The 25,350-nt window shown below is 42.1% G+C and overlaps 2 protein-coding genes across 2 annotated transcripts; both read left to right on the forward strand.

Moving 5' to 3' along the window:
* Nucleotides 1-9,673, forward strand: LOC120293615 (alcohol acyl transferase 1 allele GSd-like). Its single transcript, XM_039313310.1, has 7 exons — nucleotides 1-41; nucleotides 1,787-2,072; nucleotides 2,172-2,267; nucleotides 2,317-2,430; nucleotides 3,578-3,784; nucleotides 5,888-6,015; nucleotides 9,637-9,673. Exons 1-7 carry the CDS (start codon nucleotides 1-3, stop codon nucleotides 9,671-9,673), a joined length of 909 nt encoding a protein of 302 aa, XP_039169244.1.
* A 13,240-nt stretch (nucleotides 9,674-22,913) lies between these two features.
* LOC104446192 (alcohol acyl transferase 1 allele GSd) lies at nucleotides 22,914-24,313 on the forward strand. Its single transcript, XM_039313311.1, is given in 3 exon segments — nucleotides 22,914-23,250; nucleotides 23,253-23,395; nucleotides 23,495-24,313. Coding segments are annotated over 3 exon segments (1,272 nt in total). The 5' UTR covers nucleotides 22,914-22,940.
* Nucleotides 24,314-25,350: the final 1,037 nt, after the last annotated feature.

Raw genomic sequence — 25,350 nt, forward strand, 5'->3', positions numbered from 1 at the left:
ATGCTGTCATCTGCCCTCGCGATCCTCTGCCTCATGCCCTGGTTTGTACGTTTCTTTTTCCGCAAAAGCCAAACCAGTGGGAGGGTGTGAGGGAGGAAGAAGACCCACGCGGGCTGGACCGAAATGAAAGGAGCTGGGCTAGTTCGTGTGTGAAAAGAAGAATGGAAGGAAGAAGAGAGGTGGGGCCGGCCACATTCGATTTTCTTTTTTTCTTTCTTTTCTTTTATGATCATAATTTTCAATAATGATAATATTTTTTTCTCATTCTCTTATTTTTCTTTTCTTTTTGATGACAAAATTTTTGGAAAAATTTAAAAATTAACATTAGTGATGCAAATATTCCTAATGCTATTACGCAATGCAATTTAGTGATTTTTTTTTTTTTTAGGGTTTGAAAATTAATCCCTAATTTTTTACGTGATTAAGTCCTAAATAAAATGATAAAATTTAGGTGCCAACAAGAAGAAGAAAAGTAAAGAGAAAAATAAAAAAAAAATAGCTTAATTCTAGAATTGTTTCCAAGGAACAAAGAAGTAACTTTTTTTTTTTTTTTATTTCTTGATTTTGTTCCAAATTATTCTCAAGAACAAATCTATTTTCGGTAGTAGAAAAATTAACTAATGTCACTAAATGGATTATTTTTTTTCAATGAGCAAAAGAATAGAAATAGTCTAGAATTGGTTAGTTACCGGAAAGATCCTAAAAGAACATAAAATGAAAAACAAAGATTCAATGCCTCATCAGCTTGCGGAGAGTTGATAATGTTGGATGAAAATTTAATAAAGGATAGATTTGGAATTTGAGTAAAAGTTGGAAGTTTTTCTTGAGATAAAAAAAAAGTTTAAGGTAGAATTGGGACTAAACTTAAAATTTGATTTTTTTATAAATTTTTTAAATCTATTGCATTTGTGTCAATTTAATTATAAACGTTTTAATTAGATCAATTTACTTTGAAACATTTTACATTCGTGCCAATTGAATTCATTGATTAATTTTAGTTGAAAATCGGTAGCGTGAACTTTAGCCTCTAATGAGACTTGTCCTTGTTTGAGGCTGGCGAGGTCACCCCTTGTCAAATCTTGGCGGTGTTGACCTCGCCTAAGCCTGGTAAGGGCGACCCTCATTGTTGTCACCTTTGGCCAGTCACTAGCCATCATCGAGCCTCGGCGATTAGTGGAGAAGGAAAGAAAAAGAAAAAGAAAATAGAAAGAAAAGAACAAAAGAACAATATATAATTTTTTTAAAAAAATAATAAAAAATTATAAAAATTGTGCACAATAGAATCGGTCACACTAGATTGGACGGCCAACATGTCAGCTATGTCTAGCCAAAATTCGCTGAATGGACTTAATTGATACAAATGCAAAATGTTTATAACTAAATTGGTCCAATTAAATGATTTAGGATCAAATTCGCATCAATACAACATGTTTATGATTTTTTGACACTTTCCCAATTAGTTTTCGAAAGAAAACCTCCATGCGTTAAACGGGAAAATTAAATAAAAAGAACAAAATTAAAGTCACCAGTTTCCTAGGCCCATATTAAATCACCTTTGTTTCCTCCCACAGATACCATGAACGATTCTCAAGTTTTCTAAATTGTTCAATCCGCCATCATAAAAATGGCTTCATTGCCACCTTCTTCTCCGGCACATCGTGAACCGCCACAAGCCGTAGCCGATCTCCCCGTCGCAGCGACGCCACACGAACTCAAGCCCCTCTCGGACTGGACGACCCGGAGGGGCTTCGCTTTCGATTCCCTTCCTTTTCTTCTATCCTAACAGCCCCCCAATAGGAGGCCGAGAAGACCCGGCGAGAGTCGTCAAGGAAGCGCTCGGGAAGGCGCTCGTGTACTACTACCCGTTGGCCGGGCGTATCCGGGAAGGGCCGAACTGCATGCTCGCAGTGGACTGCATTGGCGAGGGGATCCTGTTCGTCAAGGCTGACGCCAACGTCAGCCTCGAGGAGCTCGGCGACTCCATGAGGCCGCCGTGTGGCTTTGTGGATGAGGTGTTGGGCGATGTGGGCGGGTCCGGTAGCATCATTGGGTGCCCTCTCTTGTTGGTTCAGGTTATCAACTGTAATGACATAGAGATATGCCCTCCTGCTCTGAATAATCAACCTGCTGTAACTTCTGTGGTTTCTTACTGAGTTCCTTCCGATTTGTAGGTGACCCGTTTGAAATGCGGGGCTTCATCCTCGGAATCCGGCTCAATCATGCCATTAGCGATTCCCTTGGCCTCGACAATTCCCGAAGGCGGCTGCGTAACTCGCAAGAGGCGCACACGTGCCGTCTTGGCTACCTGTTTGGCAGAGAGAAATCCTCTGCGCTCGAGACCCGCCGCGAGCGACGTGCAGGCCCCCTGAGTTCGAGGATGTGGTCGACAACACCAGAAGCGCTGCCGTGACCTTGGACGCCAAGAACATGGTACACAGATCCTTCTTTTTCGGCCTATGCGAAGTGGCGTCAATCAAGAAAGGCCTCCCTTACCACCTGGTCTCGAGATCCTCCACCTACGAGTTACTTACGGCATGCCTGTGGAAGTGGGAAAAGTACTAAAATAGTCCTAAATCTTTAGCATTGATACTAATTCAATCTTAAACTTTTCAATTGAATCAATTTAATCCTAAACCTTTTTTACATTGGTACCAATTCAGTTCATCCGGCTAATTTAAGTCGGAAATTGCTGATGTGGTTGGCAGCGGTCTTATGTGGCACCACGTGAACAAATTTTATAATTATATATATTATATATATTTTCAGATTTTTAAAATTATTATTTTTCTTTTTTCCTTTTTTTTTTTCTTTTCTCCTTATCATTTGGTCGGCGAGGTCGTTGGCCACTGACCATAGTCGGCCATTGGCTGGTCGGGGTGAGAGGCCCCATGCCTTCACCAGCCACCGGCGAGGGTCGAAACCCTCGTCGGCCAATTGGCAAGAGCCTTTGTGCCCTCATCGGCCACGGTGAGGGCATGGCGGCCCTCACTCAAGGAGAGCGAGGGTGCAGCGGCCCATGCTCGTGGCAAGTGAGGGCGTGGTGGCCCTCGCCTAGATCCAGGCGAGGGCAAGATGCCCTCGCCCGCCACGAACGAGGGCATTGGATCCTCGCCTAGATCTAGGCGAGGGCTACGGCGGCCTTGCTCGTGGCAGGTGAGGGTGTCGTGCGCCACCGCGCCCTCGCCCGTGGCCGATGAGGGTGCAAAGGTCCTCCTTGGCCAACGAGTGAGGGCGCCCTCGCCTTGGCCAGCCCGTGGTTGGCAATGGTCAGCTGGCTGGGCGACCTCGCCGGCCAAGGGATAAGGAGGAAAGAAAAAGAGAAAAAAAAAAGGAAAAAAGGAAAAAAAGAAAATTTTAAAAAATCTAAAAAAAAAATTATAATATTTGTCCACGTGGCGTCACATGAGACTGCCAGTGGCCATGTTAGCAATTTTCGGCTTAAATTAGCCGGATGAACTAAATTTGTACCAATATAAAAATGTTTTAGGATTAAATTGGTCAAATTAAAAAGTTTAAGACTGAATTGGTACCAATGCAAAAGGTTTATGACTATTTTGGTACTTTTCCCCCATGGAAGTGCCGCACAATCGCCCTCAAGATTGAGCCAGACGATGCTGTCTGCCTATCGTCGATGATTAATGCGCGAGGCAAGCAAGGCCTCAGCGTGCCTCGTGGTTATCACGGGAACACGTCGGTGTATTCAACGGTGCTTTCGAAGGCGGGCCATCTGTGCAACAATCCGCTGGGATACGCGGTTGAGTTAGTGAAGAAAGTGAAAGAAATGGTGAGTGAAGAATATGTGAGGTCCTCCATTTATTTTCCTGCTGAGAAATCCGTTCCTCTGAGTACATGTACAAACTATGTCCGATCTCAATGATGGATCTATTCTTGAATGCTAGCGGCATAGTCTGCTTTCTATTTGGAGCTGTGAATGCTATCTGGAGTTGTGAATGCTGTCTGTTTCTCCTCACATGAATACTTTTCTTTTCTCTTCTCTGTCTATTGCAAATGATGCTCGGAGCATCTGCTTTGGCAAAGTAGGTACCCACCATAGCTTCTCTGCTTAGATGCTCAAATGGGTTCGTTGTGAGCCTGTGATATAGCTATACTTGGTCATGTGTGTGGTCATCTTCATAGTTGTCCTGTGTATGATGAATTCCAGATCCATTGTTTGATGAGTCCTGCTGAATAATTGAAGCTGTAGCTGAGGTCACTAGTCCCCTGTCCTCTGTTTTGGTTCTACTCGATCTGAAATGCTTGGATGTAGTTAAATTTTTGTTGGTGCTCTGTGTATAGCTCACTCGTTGAGTTACTCATAACATATTTATTGAGGTGAGGACACCTGGAGTGCCATAACTTGGCACGGAGGGACACTTAAGTGTCATAACTTTAAAATGGTATACTTAAGTGCCATCATTGGAGTAAAATGGAACACTTAAGTGCCAATCCGGCCAAAAACCGGCCAAAATGCAGACATGGCATTTTCCGGCAACATGCTTAATTGATGTGGCAATTTTTTTTTAAAAAAAAAAAACACGTGGAGGAGGAAAACGACGTCGCCCCATCCACTGTGCATTTGGCCAAACTAAATGACGTCGTTTTCCTTAGTGTTAAACGACGTCGTTTGGTTTATTTGGTTTTAACCTTTCGTCGTTCACACTAGGTTTGACGTCCTCTCCATCCATCGCCGTTCACAGCTCGCCGTTCGCAAGTGGTCGCTCGCCTTCGTCGCTCGCCGTCGTCGCTCGTCGTCGTCGATTTGCTCGGAGGTTTTTCTCTTCTTTCTCTCCCCTGTGGTGAAATTAGGGTTCCGACTCGTTTATTAGGGCTCGGACTTCAAATTTGGGGGTCGGCTGGGAAAGGTCAGGCTTGATGTGAGATTTATGGCTCAGATGTGGTGCTATAATCCTATTGGGGGTTCAGATTGACAGTTTAGGAGCGGCATTGAAATATAGGCTCGGTGTAGGGCTCGGCGGGGAAAATTAGGCTCGGTGTAGGGCTCGACGTTGCCTCATCCACTGTGATATGTGATTCATTCGGGTGTTGAATTGTGATGTGCGAAAGTAATTTGTAGTGGTCGGATGTGAAATGTGCGATGATTGGTGATTGTTAGGGTTCAGAGTATTGGAATTTGGACATGTTCGAATCGAAGGTTGTGGGGATGGGGACTTCTGGATATTTTTATAATAAATTGCATTGTTGAGGACCCATGCTGAGGAATCTCTCCATATTTTAAAGGAATGCGACGGCATAATCAAAGCAGTTGTTGGGTCCCATCTTTATTTTTATTTGTCCTTGTCCTGAGGCCTCTTGTTTTCAAGCTACAGCTGTTGTCTGACCGCATCTTCCCTCTCTCTTCTTCTTTTCTTTTCTTTAATAAAGAGTGTAGGGACCTCCACTTGCAATTGTTTGTTCTTTGTGAATGTGGTCCCAAAAGTTAATTGTATATTTGTCCTATTTTGTTGTAGAAATGACGCATAAAGACTATGTTGCTGTCATCGTTTACTACGGTGGAGATTTTGTGATTGGGGAGGATGAGTGGGAGTATGAGGGGGAATGAGGTACTATCTTTGTAAATATAAAGAAGGCATCTTATATTGGATTTGTTAGGGATATAGTGACATTTTTGCCTTGTAGAGTACAAAAGTTACTTGTCTTTGTGTTCGAGAAAGGCTTGAGAGATGGTTTGAGAGTTTTGGAAGATGATAATAGTTTTAGGGATATCTTATATCATTATCTTCATGGCGAAGAGGTAAAAGTGTTTGTTGAAAACAATAGTGATAGTGAGGACGAAGATGATGACAGAGATAACACCCAAGTAGGAGAAGGAGGAGATGGTATTCAAGCTAGTACTGAGGTTAGGGATGAAGTAGGTCATGATGGACAGGATGGGGAGGAGAGGGGCGCAGATGCTGTTCACCAGAGCGATTGTGACATGGGTGATGTCACCATCACTAAATTAGATTGGGAAGTAGCTGAATCCAGTGATGGTGATAATGACGATGACGGTGAAATGTTGGCTGCTGAAGCTGAAAATTTGTTAATCTTAAGTGACGCCGGCGATGAGGAGCTTACACAGTCAAGGAAAAAACAAAGGGACTTTTTGTCAGATAGATTTGCAACTTTGCATGTAGCTGTTCATCCAAACAGAGACGAAGGCCCTGCAGATGTTGGTGTTGCTGGCCAGGTCCTGGAGACAGATTATGAAGAAAGCATCGACACCGCAACTTCCCAGGACGAAGTTGAAGAAGATCAACGAGCTGTGCGTAGAAGGAAAAGTAAGTTTCCTTCCTATGATCCATCTCAAGCGTCTCCTACTTTGTCGGTAGGTATGAAATTCCATGATGCGATACAATTTAGGGAAGCTATACTGAAGAACTCCATTGCTGCACAAAGAAATGTTGATTTCATTAGAAATACCAAGAAATTTGTAAGAGCTAGGTGTTCGCAGCAAAACTGTCCATGGAAGATTTACGATGCGTTTGTTAAGAAGAGTGGGTCTTTTCAGATTAGAGCCTATCAAGAGGAACACACTTGTTCCATTAATTTTTAAAACAAAAAGGTAACAAGTGCATGGTTGTCCAAGCACTTCTTCCATCTGATCAAGGTGATGCTCAACTTGAAACTTGCTAATTTTAGGATGCTGGTGAAGGAGCGCGTAGGCATCAATGTATCTAGGAATCAGTGCAAAAGAGCAAAGCAAAAGGTGATAAATATACTTATTGGTCAGTATGCTAAGGAATATGGGCAGGTGTGGGAGTATGCTTGGGAGTGTAGGCTGCAAAACCCTACAAGTAGAGTGTATGTAGAGGTGATTGAGAGACCACTTCCTGATCATGGGACCAAGTTTGATAAGTTCTATGTGTGCTTTGATGCATGCGGACGAGGATTTTTAGCTAGTTGTAGACGGATTATAGGATTGGACGGCTGTTTCTTGAAGGGCTTGTGCAAGGGAGAATTGTTGGCAGCGATTGGAAGAGATGCGAATAACCAAATGTTTCCACTAGCTTGGGCTATTGTAAAGATTGAGAACAAGGACAATTGGTCCTGGTTCTTGAAAAATCTGATGGCTGACTTGGAGATAACAAACGGGGAAGGGTGGGCATTCATGAGCGACCAACAAAAGGTAATGCTTGCTTTTTGAAAAATTTAGTCAATAGTTTGCTTTGCTTTGTAATATGAACATGTAATTTGCTCTAGTATTTCTTACTTTGAATTATTGCGGGGATTGGTTCCGCAAGCTTGAGTTGTTGCCCATGCTGAACATCGAATGTGTGTGCGGCACATATACGGAAATTGGGCAAAGAACTATAAAGGGGATAAGCTGCAATTGCAATTTTGGCAATTAGCAAAGAGTGCAAACATGGTTGACTTTATAATAGCCAAAGAAGGACTGCTTCAGTTGATAAAGGAAGGTTGTGCTACCCTATTTCAACTAGAACCGAAGCATTGGTGCAGGGCATTCTTCAGTGAGGAGTTCAAGTGCGATAACGTCGACAACAACATTTGTGAAGTATTTAATTCAAAGATAATAGATGCCGATGCAAACCAATCATCTCAATGCTTGAAGATATACGAGTTGCGGTTATGACTCGGCTGCAGAAACAAAGAGATGAGGCTGCAAAGTGGACAAGACAATATAGTCCTAGGATTGTGAAGAAATTGAATGAGAACTTGGCTGCAAGTACGCATTGTCATCCCATTTGGAATGGAGATGACGGATATGAGATAATGAAGGGTGCAGATAAGTATGTTGTTAATCTAGGAAGTAGGAAGTGTTCATGTAGAGCATGGCAAGTAAGTGGAATTCTATGTGCACATGCCATATGTGCCATTCAGTTGAAGGGCGACAATACAGATGATTACATCGATGATTGGTACCATAAATCAAAATATCTTGCTTCCTATCGTTCATGATGCAGCCAATTAGAAGTAGCAAGTTCGGGAGCCCACGGATCATGAAGCACCTCAACCTTTGCCATTTGAAGAAGAAAATTGGAAGGACAAAACGAAGACGAAGAATGGCGGAGGGAGAGGTCTCGGGTCAGCAAAGAATGAGCGGGCGGGTGCAAAGATCACGTGCTCTTATTGTCGCCTAATAGGCCACAATATTAAATGTTGTCAATTGAGGAAGCAACAACAACCGTTGAGGCAAGGTGAAGGGCCTAGTGAAGAGACAGTTGGAGAAATGCACCCAGCAGGGCCAAGTGAGTCGACTGTTCTTTAGTCAACAAGTAGAACCCCGGTAAGTCATGAAATTTATTTTATGTTTATGTTGCTTTCTTGTCGTTTATCATAAAAATGTACATAATATTCTATTTGGCCTTGTATGTAATGTGTTTGTTAGGTCACAAGGAGAACCTCGGTAAGTCATGAAACGAACACTGTTCGAAAAGGCAAGGTAGAACACAGCCAGGTGAAGGATTGGCCCAAGCAAAGCATCACGGCCGCTTGAAGGATTGACCCAAGTAGCATCAGGGCCAGCTGAAGGATTAGCCCAAGCAGCATCACGGCCAGTGCAGTTGACTGTTCTTCAGCAGCGAAAGAAATACCCAGTGGTAAATTCAACCAATTTGTATTAAGTTTTTATTATTATACGTCTCGATATTATATTTATGGTATCTTTTGGCCTCTTTCTCGGGTTCGAAAAAAAAAGCAAGTTGGAACTCAACGCCAACGAAGGGCCATCACAAGAGCCATCTCAAGGATCATCACGAGCCACCAAGAATCACTGCAAGGGGCACCACAATTACCACCACCGGTACCACCAGAAGGCCTAACGGAAGGAGGTGTCACTGAAGTTGAAGGGCTACATAGAAGGACAACTAGAACAAGGCTAGGTGAAGGGGCAGGTACACAAAGGCCATCTAGAAGACGCCCGGCACAATTGGTCAAAGAAGCCTCAGCTGTAGTTAAAGGGCCCAAGAAAGCAGGAAAAAGGGGCAACAAATCACAAGTTCCTGAAAGTGACGCCCCTATTCAAACAATAGGGGCACTTGGGAAGAGGTTAAGACAATATGGCTATGGCCTTTATACAGATGAGCGTACTTGGAATAGTCATTCTCAATGTAAGTTTTATTGGCTGCATTTAATTTAATTTATGCTGTAGATTTTTGCTAACAATTTATTGTTTTTTTGTAGCCTGGGAGAAGTTCAGAAGTTCTTATCTCAGGCCCAACTCAAGAATCGACGGCTGCACCAACAAAAAAGAAAACATCAACATCAACTGTGCCAACAAAAAATAAGAGAAAGAACCCAGCTCTAGCTCCAGCTCCAGCTCAAGTTGCACGTCTAGTTAGAAAGAGTGCCAGAATTATGAATCAAGTGAAAGGCCCATCGAAAGGAGCACGAACATGGGGTGTCATGCATATTGATTGATGAGATGAGATGTGATAGGATTTGTGGAGCTTATGAGTCAAAACAATTATGTAAACGTTGATGTTGTCGTGCTTATAAAAAGTCTATGGATGGTTATCTTTTGTTTTTTCTTTAGTTTGTCATTCATTGATGTTGTCAGACTCAGACTTGATGAAATATCAATGAAATGATCTTGTGCTGCTTGTCAATTTATGTTGTTGTTTATCATGGATTCTGCTTTTACTTGTTGCTGCTGCTGTTGGTGTTCTGTGGTGATAGCTGGAGTGCTGGTGTATCTGGTGATGGTGGATGGTGATGTTTGGTGGTAGTCAGTTTGTTGTTGGGGTGCTAATGTGGTGGCTGGGGTGCTGGTGTGGCTGGTGGTGATGCCCGGTGATTATCGGTTTGTGGTGGGGGTTATAGGCTTAAGCAGCTGCACCTACACTTGGTACAAGTGTGTAGTTTGCACATCTTACACCATGTGTACTGGTGCAAACTAGTGCAAATCTCAGCTTGCACTAGTATCTTGTGCAGCAACACCACCAGCATGGTGGTGGCTAGAGTGCCTAGTGTGTAGTGTGGCTAGTGGTGATGGTTGGTGGTGCCGCCGGTGCTGGTGGCTGGCGCAATTTTTACAGAAAACCCACAAAAAAATTGGCACTTAACTGATCCTATTCTAAAAAAACTTGGCACTTAACTGTTCACTTTTAACTACAAGTGATACTTAACCGATTACTTTAACAATAACTTGACACTTAAGTGATCCTTTTTTCATCGCGACTAGCACTTACGTGTTACTAAATACAACTTATGGCACTCGGGTAATCACTCATGTTTGTCTTGTGTATATGTTGGTCTGCATCAAAATAGAGAAGATGATTCTACATCAAAACATAGAAGATGATGGTAAACTTATGGCAAGTCCATATGACAGCACAAACAACAACAAAGCCACAATGATCTTGTGGAACAACACAAACTTCTTTGCATCTTTCAAAAGAAAAAACCCTACGTTTAATCCAGAACAACACCATTTTTAACTATGGCAGTCGGAGAAACTTTTTCTCATTTTCAAGTACTTTACATTTCATCATAAAGTACAATAGACAACAAAACAACACCATAATACACGCTTGGTAACACTTTCGTTCAATTTTCATCATTGAAACTTCATTCTTGAAAGGTTTAGTTGAAGATGCTTGAGCATGCATTGAGACTTCATTCTTGAAAAGTTTAACTGAAGACACTTGAGCTTGCATTGAGTCAACATCATCCAAGTCGTCCACGAACACAGATGGAGATTGCTGTCTTTTATGAAGTAGATCCAATATCACCTTGTGGCTTGGTCAAAGAACATCTCATCGATCCATTTGAAGTATTTGCACTTCGACGCTTCTTTATATCGGGCGCATCCATAAAATCTTCTCCCAGGATTGATTTGAGTCCACGATGTTCTTCTTGGACTCGGTAACCCACAAAAACAGAAACGCTGGCCTTCTCCTTCGCTTCGGTGAGAGGAAATTGAGACGCTGCTGCGAGTCCTGCTCTCCATTTCCAAGATTCGACGAAGGATTTTGGGCAAATGAAAATTAGGGTTCGAGACTTCAATTCGAGCACTTCAATAGGGATTTTGGCCGATTTAGGGTTTTAGATTTGGGGCATTTGGGGAGACGACGTCGTTTTGGAAGATTTGGGGCTTTTATTATGCGAGACGACGTCGTTCGGTGAGTTAGAGCCGACTCAGCTCTCCGGCGAGCCACGTAGGCAAAAAATAATAATAAAATATTGCCACGTAGGATTTCCGGCAAGGGTCGCCGGAGGTGGCACTTAAGTGTCCCACTAGAAAAAAAAAGTGGCACTTAAGTGTACCATTTTGAAGTTATGGCACTTAAGTGTCCCCCCGTGCCAAGTTATGGCACTTGTGCTGGACTTCTGCCCATATTTATTATTTAGGAGTTTAGAGATCATCCAATCTGTAAATCAATTTTGTTAATAAGTTCTTATACAATGACAAACTGAAAATGCTCTTGGCATTTATCGTTGGTGGTTTTAGCTCTTAGAGCTTTTGCGGCATTTGTTAAACATTATTATCAAATGATTTTATAGTTGATATTATAGGTTTTATCAACGACGTTTGGACGCAACGTCTTCTTAAGAAAGAAACGCATAAGATATTTTTGACTTGTAAAGGTTGCCCTTGGAAAACATTTTTGTGATTAAATATGACAATTAATGTTTTGCAGACACTGAAAAATGAGTTATGTTTTTATTTTTGAATCGAAACATGAGACATATTATAAGGCACTGATTTCTGAAGTTCTCTTTCACAACCATAAAGAGGGCTACGTCACCTTCGTCACCAAGTCGTCGATTGAGGGTGGCCGACGGTGGCTGTTGGTCCGAGGAGAGAGAGAGAGAGAGAGAGAGAGAGAGAGAGAGAGAGAGAGAGAGAGAGGATGGGTGTTTAGTACTTATGGCGAGTATTGATTTGGCATGGCGAGTATTGATTTGGCATGGCGAGGTCCACATAAAGAGGACACGCATCGAAACCCAATGAATGAGCGAGGAGGCGTGCTCACTGAATAAAGTCGGGTTCCGTCTACAATCCGTCTAGAACCAAAATGGCTAGATCGGTTTCGATTCAGCCCTTGTTCAATCTTAGCCACAAATCCCCAGTTGGTAAGGTCTTGTCAACCGGGGAACACGATAAGTTTAGTTATCAATTAACAAAATTTGCCCTTAGGCATCGCCTATGATAGTTACCGTTGATGTAGAGACAGTACCTTAAAACCAATGAAATAGCATTCAAATTCTATGAATTGATTGAGTCTAAACTTTTGGCTTGTGGGGGTGGCCATCGTGAAACTCAAGTGGGTGACCTCTGGGTTTTAAGTTAGAATTTTTCAATGCTCCAAGCAACTACGATCTTGAAATTTACATATGCATATGAGGAGAGAGAATGTGATCATATGCGTCCAAGAGAGAGCGTATGAAGCCAATTGCATTCTTTTACGTATGAGAACGAGAGAAAGCAAAATTACACAAAGTAATTAGTTGTGAATAATTAGCTAATTATACATAATTTTATGTATACAGGACAAGTTTTGGTATGATTTAAACAAAAATGGCCCCGTGCTCATACTTCAAATTCCACGCAAGGCACATTAAACTTTTCAATAAATAAATGGCCTAATTCCATAAAAAATCCAAAACTTTAGTTTTAATTCCAATTCTATGTCGAATTTTTTTTTTCCTCAAAAAGAACCTTCAAATTTTCCTTAACTCCCATATCTATCCCGCTGTTAAACATGTTGGCCATGAAGCGGTCTCCACTAATGGTGGAGCAGTGATGGAGGTCAAATCGGTGGCAAGAGACTCTGGGTGGTTGTGGATGAGATGTGGCATGAGGAGGAAGATTTTAACTGTATGTGACAAGCAAAGAGGGAAGGAAAGATGGCCATTAAGGGCCTGTTTGGTAATTATTCTATTTTCATAAATAATTTTTACTTAGAAATAGTTTTTGCTCTTTATTTCTTTGAACGAGTTTTCAAGTATTCAAACACGTATGATAAATTTACTTAATTTCTATTCCCAAAAATAAAAAGAACAAAAATACGTTTGATACGATTCTCGATTTTTTTTTTTTGTGTTTATGAATTTCTTTTAATTTTTATTATTAATTTTATAAGATTTTTCTCTTTTTTTTTTTTTTTTTCTTTTTCATCTCTTCTTTTTCTTCCCCCTCTAGCCGGTCGCCAACAACCTCTCCCTACCATCGGGAGGTCGAGCCTCGCCTAGCCATGACGAGATCAACCTTGTGGTGGTCAAGTAAGGTCAAGCCTCGTTGAGGGTCAATGAGGTCTCAAGACCTCGTCTTTGGCTGATCGTAGCCTCAATAGAGATATGAGTATTTTTAGAAAAGCTTCACATTGGTAGGTAGTGTGTCCGACTGAATATATTGATGAATTCAGACTTGAGCACCCTCTTGACAATCTCCCTGAATGAAGGTATTAGTCTATTGTGCGCTCTTAACAGATAGTATTAAAGCCAATGACAGATTAGTGGGCTCCTAATCCTATTATGGTACGTGATAAGTTTCTCAAGGAAGGAATCGATGGCCAATGCGGTTTCTAAGTTGGTGGGCTTGTGGTGAAGTAATGCAGGCTCAAAGGAATCTAGTGACTAGTGCGGTTTTTCGGGCAAGCGGGTTGTGGTATAATAACACGACCTTGATGGTAGATTTTATAGTTTAGTCAGAAGAAAGAGACTAGAGATGAAATTGGGCATTGATTCAAATTCAAATTGAGATATCTTGATGCAAGAGGATACTTGGGTCTAGGGGATGTAACAACGCCGACTTGATGACAAACTTCATGGTTTGGTTGGGAGAAAGAGACTAGGGATGAAGTTGGGTGTTTATGCAAATAGGAGCTAAGATATCTTTATTTAGAAGGATACTTGGTGGACCCATCTTGATATAAAATGATATCAAGATGGGTTTGATGGCAAACTTCATGGTTTGGTTGGGAGAAAGAGATCATGGATGAAATTGAGTATTGATGGAGATTCAATCTAAGATATTTTAATGCAGACATATAGCTAGATTAAGGGGATGTGGCAACGTAGGCTTGATGGTAGACTTCGTGGTTCGGTCAGGAGTAGAACCTAATATTGAGCTCATGCATGCAGATTTCATGGCTCTGTTAGGAGAAGAGACCGGGAATGATGTTGGGCATTGATGGAGATTCGAGATGAAATATCTTGATGTAGAATGATACTTGGATTAAGGGGATGTGGTAATGTGGGCCTAATGGCAGACTTCATGGTTCGGTCAAAAGCAAAACCTAATACCGAGTTCACACATGCGGATTTCATGGTTCGGTCGGAAAAAGAGATTAGGGATAAAGTTGGGTGTTGGTAGAGATTCAAGCTGAGATATCTTGATGCAAAAAAAAAAAAAAAAAATGCTTGGATTAAGAGGGTGTGTCGCAATGTGGACCCGACGACAAACTTCCTAGTTCGGTTAGAAGAAAGAATTTACATATGAAGTTAGACATTGGTGGAATTTCAAGCTGAAATATCCTAATGCATAAGAATGCTTGGATTGAGTAGGATCTAACATTGAACTCGCATATAAGAAGGAGATTGTTAAGATGCACGAGTGAGTTGTGTTAGAAAAGTCTAACATTGGATAAGTGGTATAATGTGAAACGGTTAATATATCATAATTAACTCATAAACTTTTGAGTAAAGGTGAGTCCAATTTGATATGTTGATGAGTTCAAACTTGGATTCCCTTTTGGTGATGTCCCCTTGCGTAGTTATTGGGCTTCTACTACATTTTCCCGACAATATGACCACTAGCCTCAGTCCACTTGGGGTGCGTTTGGTTCGACATTTAGAAAGCCCCTTGGAGCCTCAAAGCCCATTGGAGAAAATTTGGGGTGTTTGGCAATTATTCTCAAAGGGCTTTCGGATGAAAGCCAACCATTGAGAATGCTGAAGGGTCATTTAATGAAAGTTAGTAAGTTACCTATTTTACCCTCAAAATTTTATTGGAAAACCAATTTTGTCCATTTTGAGAACTAAAACCCTGGCGTTCTCTCCACACCATCCCCAACGCTCCGCACCCTTCCCCATCGCTCTCTCCCTTGTGACGACTGCGAGCTCGACTGCCGTCCTCCGATCCGGGACCATGTCGCCGGCAGCGACGACCGCCGCGATCGATCGACCGAGAGGCCGGTGAGCGGCGCGCGAGGCTGGCGGATCCCGATCGGGAATGTCTTGGGTGGGATGGAACCGGACGTCCGAGAGCTTCCACCTCGCGCTCGCGTACGGCGCCGGGGAGGATCCGGGCCACGCCGGCGTCGAGGATCCGACGTGCGCGTTGGTCTCGTCGACGGCGTTGTCGGGATCGGGGTCGTCGCTGGGTCGATGTCGCCGCGAGATCGGGAGGCGGGGCCTGGGAGGATCGAGCTCGACTGGATGGCGGGCGACGACGAGGATCAGGTGGCGCTGAGGTTGCAATCGCAGCTGATGGTTGCGATGCCGGCGCCGTGGAGTTGAGCTGCCGAGGAGAGGATGAGAATGTGGGTGTCGACATGAGGGTGGTCAAGAGGAGGGAGCCGCTGAAGGCCGTGAAGATGAGTAAGACGAGCGGGTCCGCGCAGCAGAGCGATGGAATGGGAGTTTTGACTCGGCTGCTGCGGTGGAACTTTGTGAATTCGGCGACTGGCGGCATCGGCGAGGGTAGTCTGGTGTGCGGAGAGCATTGGAGGACCGTGACCGTGGTCAGCCTCTTTGGTTGTGGTTTGTCAGTGAGTGCTTATGCACGATTTTCTTAAGATCTCTGATGATGTTCGTGGGTAAGAGTTTATGATTTGGAAGGCATTAGATTGGGTATGGGATGCCGTATAATTTTGTCGGGAAGGGCCTGTGGTTTGTCAAGTTTGTAGCTCACGGAAAAACCAGTCTTCTCCTGGGACGCTCGAATGGCAAATCCACAGGAAGTAAAGCTTTTGGGGCTCTGGGTCAGCCCCTTCGTGCGTTCGTGCGGAGGGTAGAGTGGGTATTGAAGCTCAAGGGCATAACCTACAACTGCATCGAGGAAAACATCCTCAACAAGAGCGCTCTACTTCTGCGGCTCAACCCAGTTCACTAGAAAGTCCCTATCCTCGTCCATGGAGGCAGAGTAGTCTGCAAGTCCAGGAGGAATGAAGCCCTGTGTCAATTATTGCACCTGCTCCTTGCTCAGTGCAGAGAATAGCTTTGCTTGCCCTTATTTTCCTTATGAGTTGAGCTTTGGATTTGTATTTAAGATTCCAGAGTTAAGTATGGATCATAATAATGTGGTTTAGTGCGGTTTTTGAGTTACTCTACTCCTGTGTATGATTTCACTCTGTCTTAGATTGTTCGTTGCGCAAATTGACAGTTGAGGCTCCCATTGCAGACGAGTAAGATTGCAAATTAATTCCATCACTTTGGTCGCACGTCTGGATTTAGCATGCTAAGCAAAAGAACAGGCCAAAAGGATCCACGATAACCATGGCAAATCCAATTTCCAAAGGTTTTCGCTAGAGTTACTTAGGGAAAATCCTGGGGTCATGTTACGGCACTGAGGATCAAAACATGAACTCATTTTGCCAACTGTTCATTCAATTGGGGTTTCTCGAAAGCATCCGATGCAAAATGTAGTGATGCTCATAGTTTAGATGTAAATTAATATCTTCAACCTTCTTTGTTTTTACTTGAGCTTGCCTCTAGATCTTGCATAATAAGTTTATACCTCAACGATACGAAGCAATTCTATGGTTTTAAGGATAATGAGCTTCTTTCTTTAAAACATATGTTATTATATTTTTATTGTAATGAAAATATTCTTCTTGTAATTTAGAAAGAGAGTATGTAATTTTTTTCCATTTGATATTTTTTAGCAAAAAAAAGAAATTTTAATATAAATAAAATTGTTTACTCAATATCTTTAACATGATTGTCAAATATAAATTAAAAAAAGTCGCAAATATTTTTTTAATTTTAAACAAATAAAAATTAAAATATTTAGATAAATCACCAAAGGGGCTTTGTAAATGTGTTTTCTACCAAATAGCATTTGTCTCAAAATTGCTTTTCAAAGCAGAATTTACCAAACAGTCTTTGCATTTCCCTCAAAGGCCTTTAGGTTAAACTGCTTTGCATTTTCCCAATGAGCTTTCCAAATGCTGAACCAAATGCACTCTTGTTCTTAGTACCCTCTTGCATCTACGTGGCAAGCTAGTTCATGGTTGATTCGGATTGTACTTTAATCAGAACCTACTTATCGGTTTTGAAAGTATGCCAGCCTAAGCTTTGGATAGTTATCGTTGGTTTGAACCAATACGAGACCATCGATGTTGATGTAAAAAAGGTTAGTTCCGAATCCTTCTTTGAGGCCCGCGTCTGGTGTTACAGGATCCTAATATGAAAACCAGTGGAGAATTCACAGAAGCATAATGAAAGGAGTTGCTATCAGTCAATGCTGCATAGCCTCTTGAAAATTTAGCAATCATGTTTTACAGAAGGTGAACGCTATAGCACGTGACGGATTTACAACATCTATCTAGTACGAGAATGTCCATGTGGTTACGTGTCATTTGATCATGAATTGTGAGTATATAAAGACAAATTTTACAAAGTGACATGATAAACGAAGTGTGTGCTTTTTTTTTTTTTTTTTTTCAAGTAGGTCATATAGCACATCAAAAAGTGTGTCAATTTTCAAATCGCTTTGATGTATTCGTTTTAGGAAAAATCAACAATTTAAAATTATTTCTTAAAAATGATCGGTTATATATTATTAATTAGATGTAGTCAAAATACACTGAGGATAAAAAAGTTAGAACGTTGGATTATCCTATTATTCGATTGCTTCTTGATAAGACCAAATTTAATATACACCCCTCAGAGATACTAGCGTGTGCAGTTTATTTTTCTAAGTTCAATCAAGAATTTATCGATGCAAACATGATCCATGAATGATTGCTTTTATGGCAGTACTCGAATTGCATATGAACACAACAAAAGGGAGATAAGATATTCAACGCGATGGACACAAGCATCATCTGCAAATAAGATGTTCTGTCACATCAATTAAACCTCGGCCACATTTGGTGGAGAGTGCTTTTGAAATAATCTCCTGTCCTTGGATGTGACGCGACTGGTACAGATAACATAGGAACAACGTGACTGAGATGATTCCAATGCGCGTACCTGTCCCTGAAAACTTCAGTGTAGGCAGGTGAACCTGTCGAGCAAGAACCAACCTCCTACCTCTCTGCCATATGAATCTTCACAGCTGTCGCGACCAGATTTTCTCGGATTCCCCAACTAAAACTAGGTTAATGGATTACTAAGTCTTTAATCTTAGCTCGGGCTCTTCCAAGCTCATACCAATTCGCGACTTAGATTTGAATTCTTAACATGCAAATAATTTTCAATCGGGATTCGCCACTAATATATTTTGGTGGGTCGATTAAACCCAAGAAAGCGGAAATTTACTTTACTTATACGAACAGGAGATTCGTGAATTCGGGGACTTAGTTCTGTAGAATTTATCCTAGTGCCATTTCGGTACATTTTTATTTCATTTTCAAAAAAAAATGTTTGGCAATTGAATTGATTTTAATTTATCTTCATAACATATGAGGTGATCATACATGTGTGCATACCACCAATATAACATTCAAGAAAGCAATTAAATATTGCAAAACATACCTAGCAGAACAAAACATCTGCATTGTTAAATCGAAATTCATCGTAACCCTAGATATGATTTCTAATTAAACACGCAATTTCAATTTTGTTTTCACTTTATTTAATGAAAATCATGCGATGCATGCTAATAATCTAATATGACATGGCAGCATGACCTAAACTATATGACATGAAGAAATGCAATAATTAAATGCAATCTAAATGACCTAATTCTAATGACATGTAATACGATGCAATGACATACAAAATTATTTAAACTAAGATAACATGCAGCATACCATTTAATACACGAGTTATATGTCTTGCGACATTTATTAAATGACTTAGTCTAATGACGAGGAAGTTCGAACCTAATAAAAACTAAATGACGTGCATTTGATATTTCTATTTAAAAATGCAAAAATGATCTAGCTAGATTAAAATTTTATCTAATTTAAACTAAGGATTAAGTCACATTAAATTCTAATTTAAACTAAGATATTATCTTAATCTAACATGTAATTGATCTAATATGCAATGACGTGCAGAGCATGCCCTAATTCTACATGACATATGCATGATATTTTTTTATTTTTTTATTATTTATAAAATTCAAAATTTAAAATTGTCACGTAATTAAACATGCAACTAAAATCCTAAATTAATGCATTTTTTTTATATTTTTCGAACTAAAATCCCTATCCTAGCTATGCAAGATAACAAGAAATATTCTAAAACAAACTGAATCGTAATTCAAATATTTTTTAGATTTTTTAGAGGTTTTCAAAAAACAAGCGATTATCAACTAAACATTAAATCTAAACAAACAAGATATTCAATCAAATAAAGGATTAAAATAATTGAAAAAATAACCTGTTGTCTCACATGTCAAATTAACGATTATCCTAATCTTAATTATCACGACAAAAGAGTTCAAAATAACTAAAAATCTTATCCGAATTCTTACGGATCAAATTAATAATTATATTGATCTAACAATTAAAGTACTATCAACAAATCCAAGAATTAATATAATTAAAAAAATGACCCGACATCTTACGGGTCAAATTAATAATTACAATAATTTTAGGGAAAATCCTGCGGATAATGCCTACAATAAAGCAAAAATCAATTCCCAATATTCCAATCGGTACAATAATACCAAAACTAACTAAAAATAAAGTAAAATAACATAAAATAAGAGAAATAAAAAAATGAACAACCTAAGGAAAATGGAGGGGGCAGCAAGTTCGTCGGCGCTGGCTGGAGGATGACCGGCGTCGGAGCTCCGGCAAGGGCGGACCGGCACGCAGCGAGGGAAAAGCAGCAGCAGGAAAGGGCTAGTGTAGTGGCCTGCAATGGTGTTGCTGGGTCGGAGGACTGCTGCCGGAACGAGCAGAGAGCTGCCGTGGGAGCGTCGCTCGGAGGAGGGGCGTCAGACACCGGGTGAGTAGATCACGGACTGAGTGGTGCAGATCGGCGACGGTAAGGCGAAGCAAGGGCGTTCGGGTTGCGGCTGCTACGAGGTCTCAAATCCGTCGGCGTCGGGCTTCACGGACGGCGAGCGAAGTCGAGATATGCTGGACAATCACGGGCGAGTGGCAGAGCAGGGGAGGAGCGGCGTCGGCAGGGGAGTCACGGACGACTGGGCTGGCGTCGCGAGTTGCTCGCGAAGGAGGCGCGGCGAGGCTCGACGTCGTGGTGGCGCGGGTCGTCGGGGCTCGTAGATGGAGACCGGCGGCTACGTCGGCGCGGGGAAGGCGGAGGCGAGGCGGAGCTTCACGGGTCGTCGAGTTGGGCGACGAGCAGTGACCAGCGAGCAAGGGACGTCGGATCGCTGGATTTGCGCTGGGCGATCGTGGTGCGCTTCGGCTGGGGGCAGAACAGAAGCGGCGTCGCGGTGCAGCAAGGCAGTGGCTTCGTCGGACTGGCGGAGCTTCAGCGTCGGCGGGGTAGAGGTTCGGAGGTGGAGCGGCGGAAAGCTGGCGCGGGTCGCCGGCAAGGCAGGGCCGGCGGTGGCGAACGCCAGCAACGCTGCTGCTCGAAGGTCGGCGAGGGGCACACCGAAGAGGAGAAACAGTAGATTTTTTTTCCTTTTTTTTTCTGCTGTCCTCTCTCTCTTTTCGCACGTCCTCTCCCTTTTTTTTACTCTCTCTCACCTGTCTCTCTCACGTCACTTCCCCTCTGTTTTCTCTTTTCCCTTTGACTTTTCTTCTTCCTTTTTTACGAAGAGAAAACCTAGAAGAAGCCTCCCTCGATTGAACTCCGTATGCATCCTTTTATAGACGAAACAAAATGTGATCTTTTTATTAATATTTCCATCTCACGAATATTGCTTATAACCTCTTGATCACAAAAATCCCTATCTCATGAATATTCACCCCGATTTCATCATCTATTGATAAAAATAAGATTACAATGCGTTTTTCTTAATTTTCAAAATCATCATAATATCGCATCATATCTTAATTTTTCACAAGATAATCAATTAAAAATAACAACGGGCTTGGATTAATTTTCTCCTTTCATGGGCCTAGCCCGGCCCTACCGAACTATAGCTCAAAAATATTAATTCGAACCCATCCACCACCAATCCTAAAAATAAAAATAAAAATAAAATAAATAATAAAAAAATGCAAAACGTATAAATTAAAAATAAATGCACTTAAAAAAAATTATACACTATGCAATTGAATAAAAATACTTTTTCTTAGCGATTAAAAATTAATTCATAATTTTTATGCAATAAATGACTAAATGGGTTGCCCAAAATTTAGGTGTCAACAACAGCTCTTCTTCTTTTGCAGCGCATTGATTTCTGATGTTCTCTTTTGCAGCCTAAAAGGGGGCAAAGCTACCTTCTTCACCAAGTCGTCGATAGAGGGTGGCCAACAATGGCTGCTGGTCCCGAGAGAGAGAGAGAGATAGAGAGAGAGAGAGAGAGAGAGAGAGGCTAGTCTTGATTTGGCGCAGCAAGGTCTACATAAAGAGGACACGCGTTGAAACCTAATGAATGAGTGAGGAGAGGTGCACACTAAAGAAAGTCGGGTTCCGTCTAGAATCGGTCTAGAACCAACATGGTTAGCTGGGTTTCGATTCAGCCCTTGTTCTAGCTTGGACCATCGTTCTCGCTCGGTAAAAATGAGATGCTTTTCCCGCGAATTGACTCTATGATGCAGTCCTAAAAGAACAGAAAAATGGAAAACAGAGATTAAATGCCTCGTCAGCTTGCTGATGGCTGACGTAGAAATGCCACGTTGCATGACGTTGGATGGAAGGTTAATAAAAAATAGATTTGGAACTTGAGTAAAAATTGGGAGTTTTTCTTGAGATAAAAAGAAGAAGTTATAAGTAAAATTAGAACTAAACTTAAAGTTTGAGTCTTTATCAAAGTTTTAAACTTTTGCATTTGTGCCAATTGAGCCCATTAATCAATTTTAGCTAAAAATCGCTAGCATAAACTTTAGCTGTCTCACTTGGCACAATTGGCCCTGACATGGTCAGTTTCTATAATTTGCTATTATACTTTTATTATATTTTCCTTTTTTTAATCTTTTTTTCCTCTTTCTTTGCTGAATGCTAAGCCTTGGCAATGGTCAAGGATGGGCCATAGGCAATGACTAGTGATGGTCGGCTTCGCCAACTTCGGGTGAGGCTCGATCTTGCCAGGTCTTGTGATGTGAGACTTGCCTAAGGCTGGCAAGATCACCTCTTACCAAATCCCAACAAGGTCGGCCCTTGCTTGCCTCTGGCGAGACTTGTCCACGCTTGAGGTTGGCATGGTTGCCCCTTGCTAATCCTAGTGGTGTTGACCTCCCCTAAGCCCCTAAGGGCATCCCTCACTAGTCATCATCTTTGGCTTGCCGCTAGCCATCATTAAAGCCTGGCGATTGGTGGAGAAAGGATGAAAAAGAAAGAAAAGAACAAAAGAACAATACATAAAAAATTTGAAAAATAATAATAAATTACAAAATTGTCAACGCATCGATCATACCGGATAAAATGCTCAATATTCATGTAAGCGATTTCAGATCAATATTTGCTTGATGGACTTAATTAGTATAAAGAAAAAAGGTTTATGACTAAGTTAGTTCAATTAAATGATTTAGGACTGAGTTCAAATCAATATAATAGGTTTATAATTTTTTGGCATTTTCTCAATTATATTTCGAAAAAAAAAAACTCCATGTGTTAAACGGGTTCGAAATTAAAAAAAAAACATTTAAAGTAAAAGTTTCACTAAATTCCTAGGTCCATATTAAGTCCAACAAAATCCAACTTCTCCTTTGTTTCCCACTATATAAACCACGAACGATTCCCAAGTTTTCTAAATCGTTCAATCCGCCATCATAAAAATGGCTTCACTGCCACCTTCTTCTCCGGCACTACTATCTGTGAACCGCCAGAAGCCAGAGCTGATCTCCCCGTCGCAGGTGACGCCACGCGAGCTCAAGCCCCTCTCGGATCTGGACGACCAGGAGGGGCTTCGCTTTCAGATTCCCTTCCTTTTCTTCTATCCCAACAGCCCCCCAATAAGAGGCCGAGAAGACCCGGCGAGAGTCGTCAAGGAAGCGCTCGGGAAGGCGCTCGTGTACTACTACCCGTTGGCCGGGCGTATCCAGGAAGGGCCGAACCGCAAGCTCGCAGTGGACTGCACCGGCGAGGGATCCTGTTCGTCGAGGCCGACGCCGACGTCAGCCTCGAGGAGCTCGGTGACTCCATGAGGCCGCCGTGCGGCTTCGTGGACGAGGTGTTGTGCGATGAGGCCGCGTCCGGCGGCATCATTGGGTGCCCTCTGTTGTTGGTTCAGGTTATCAACTGCAATGACATAGAGAAATGCCCTCCTGCTCTGAATAATCAACCTGCTGTAACTTCTGTGGTTTCTTACTGAGTTCCTTCCGAATTGTAGGTGACCCGTTTGAAATGCGGGGGCTTCATCCTCGGAATCCGGCTCAATCATGCCATTAGCGATTCTCTCGGCCTCAGACAATTCCTGAAGGCGGCCGCAGAACTCGCAAGAGGCGCACACGTGCCGTCTTGGCTACCTGTTTGGCAAAGAGAAATCCTCTGCGCTCGAGACCCGCCACGAGCGACGTGCAGGCACCCTGAGTTCGAGGATGCGGTCGACGACGCCAGAAGCGCTGCCGTGACCTTGGACGCCAAGAACCTGGTACACAGATCCTTCTTTTTCGGCCCGCGAGAAGTGGCGTCAATCAAGAAAGGCCTCCCTCACCACCTGGTCTCGAGATCCTCCACCTACGAGTTACTTACGGCATGCCTGTGGAAGTGCCGCACCATCGCCCTCGAGATCGAGCCGGACGATGCCGTCCGCCTAACGTCCATGATTAATGCGCGAGGCAAGCAAGGCCTCGGTGTGCCTCGTGGTTATTACGGGAACACATCGGTGTATGCAACGGTGCTTTCGAAGGCGGGTCATCTGTGCAACAGTCCGCTGGGATACGCGGTTGAGTTAGTGAAGAAAGCGAAAGAAATGGTGAGCGAAGAATATGTGAGGTCCTCCATTGACGTCTTAGTCCTTAAGGGACGGCCGAAGTACACGACCGTTTGGAACTACCTGGTGGCCGACGCAACCAAGGTCGGGTTCGAAGAGGCCGACTTCGGGTGGGGGAAGCCGGCTTATGGCGGGGTTGCAGGCGCACTTCCATTGATAAGCTTTTACGTGAAGTACAGAACGAGGAAGGGGAGGAAGGAATTGTGGTGCCGATAATGTTGCCGGAGAGAGCAATGCGAAGGTTTCAAGAAGAGCTTGCAAAGATGACGGATGAAGGGAGGGAGGGTAATGATCGTTATGGCGTAGATTCAACTACAATTAGATCGAATCTCTAGAAGGATAATTAATCATAGATTCTCTAAAGTTTCTCAGTCCTATAGGACAATGCTTGAATTATTGAATGGAGCATCTTTCTTTGAATTTATCTTCTAATTATGGACTTGATAGTAAACCGATCAGATGATCGATGTGTTCTTTTTCATTTCAATGACTATTAAGGTCTCGAGAGTCTTATAGCGACTCAAGAAATGTCGAATTTACTGTTTCTCCTGAAAGCAAAATAAAGAGATGGTAATGAATGGTAACAGGTGATGTCTCCAATTTTAGGTTTTTTCCTTTTTTCAAGTTTAGTAGTCGCAAAATCCGTTGGAATTGCTTGGGGGTTAGGGTAATTTGATAATCTTAGCTTCCACGAAGATGGGGAGTGAAAAGGTCATGGGAATCACATACCAGGATGCGACTGGACACGCTTTTTATTTTTTGATTTTTTTTATTCCTTACAATGGCGACTTAACCACACAACGAGGAATGGTACGAGGATACCATCCGAGGGGACCGCGCTGTTGTGGAGTACGTTCCCCTGGAATTTTGAGGTGGCCCCATTCTTCATAATGCAATGGATCATTTAATGCGTTTTTAGTTTATAGAAGGCAATGCCTCATTTTTGACACAAGATACTTATTTAATCGAATAGAATTATTTTGTACATGGTCTGTTTGAACGTTTTCAAAAGACTTGTCGCTTTTGTAAGAATTACTATAGGAGCCATGATCCTTTACTCTGGCAACATTTAGGATTTCTCAAATAATATGATATCTCACACCGAATAAATCCTTAACCACAATGAATCATTTAACATGTTTTTAGTTTATGGAAGGCGATGTTTAGTTATGATGGATAATAGTATTTATTTGTTGATACCTAAATTTTAACGACTCCATATAATCGTTCATTACATAAAAAAATTAGGAATC

This window comes from Eucalyptus grandis, chromosome 5 (genome assembly GCF_016545825.1).
Source record: "Eucalyptus grandis isolate ANBG69807.140 chromosome 5, ASM1654582v1, whole genome shotgun sequence".
Lineage (NCBI taxonomy): Eukaryota > Viridiplantae > Streptophyta > Magnoliopsida > Myrtales > Myrtaceae > Eucalyptus > Eucalyptus grandis.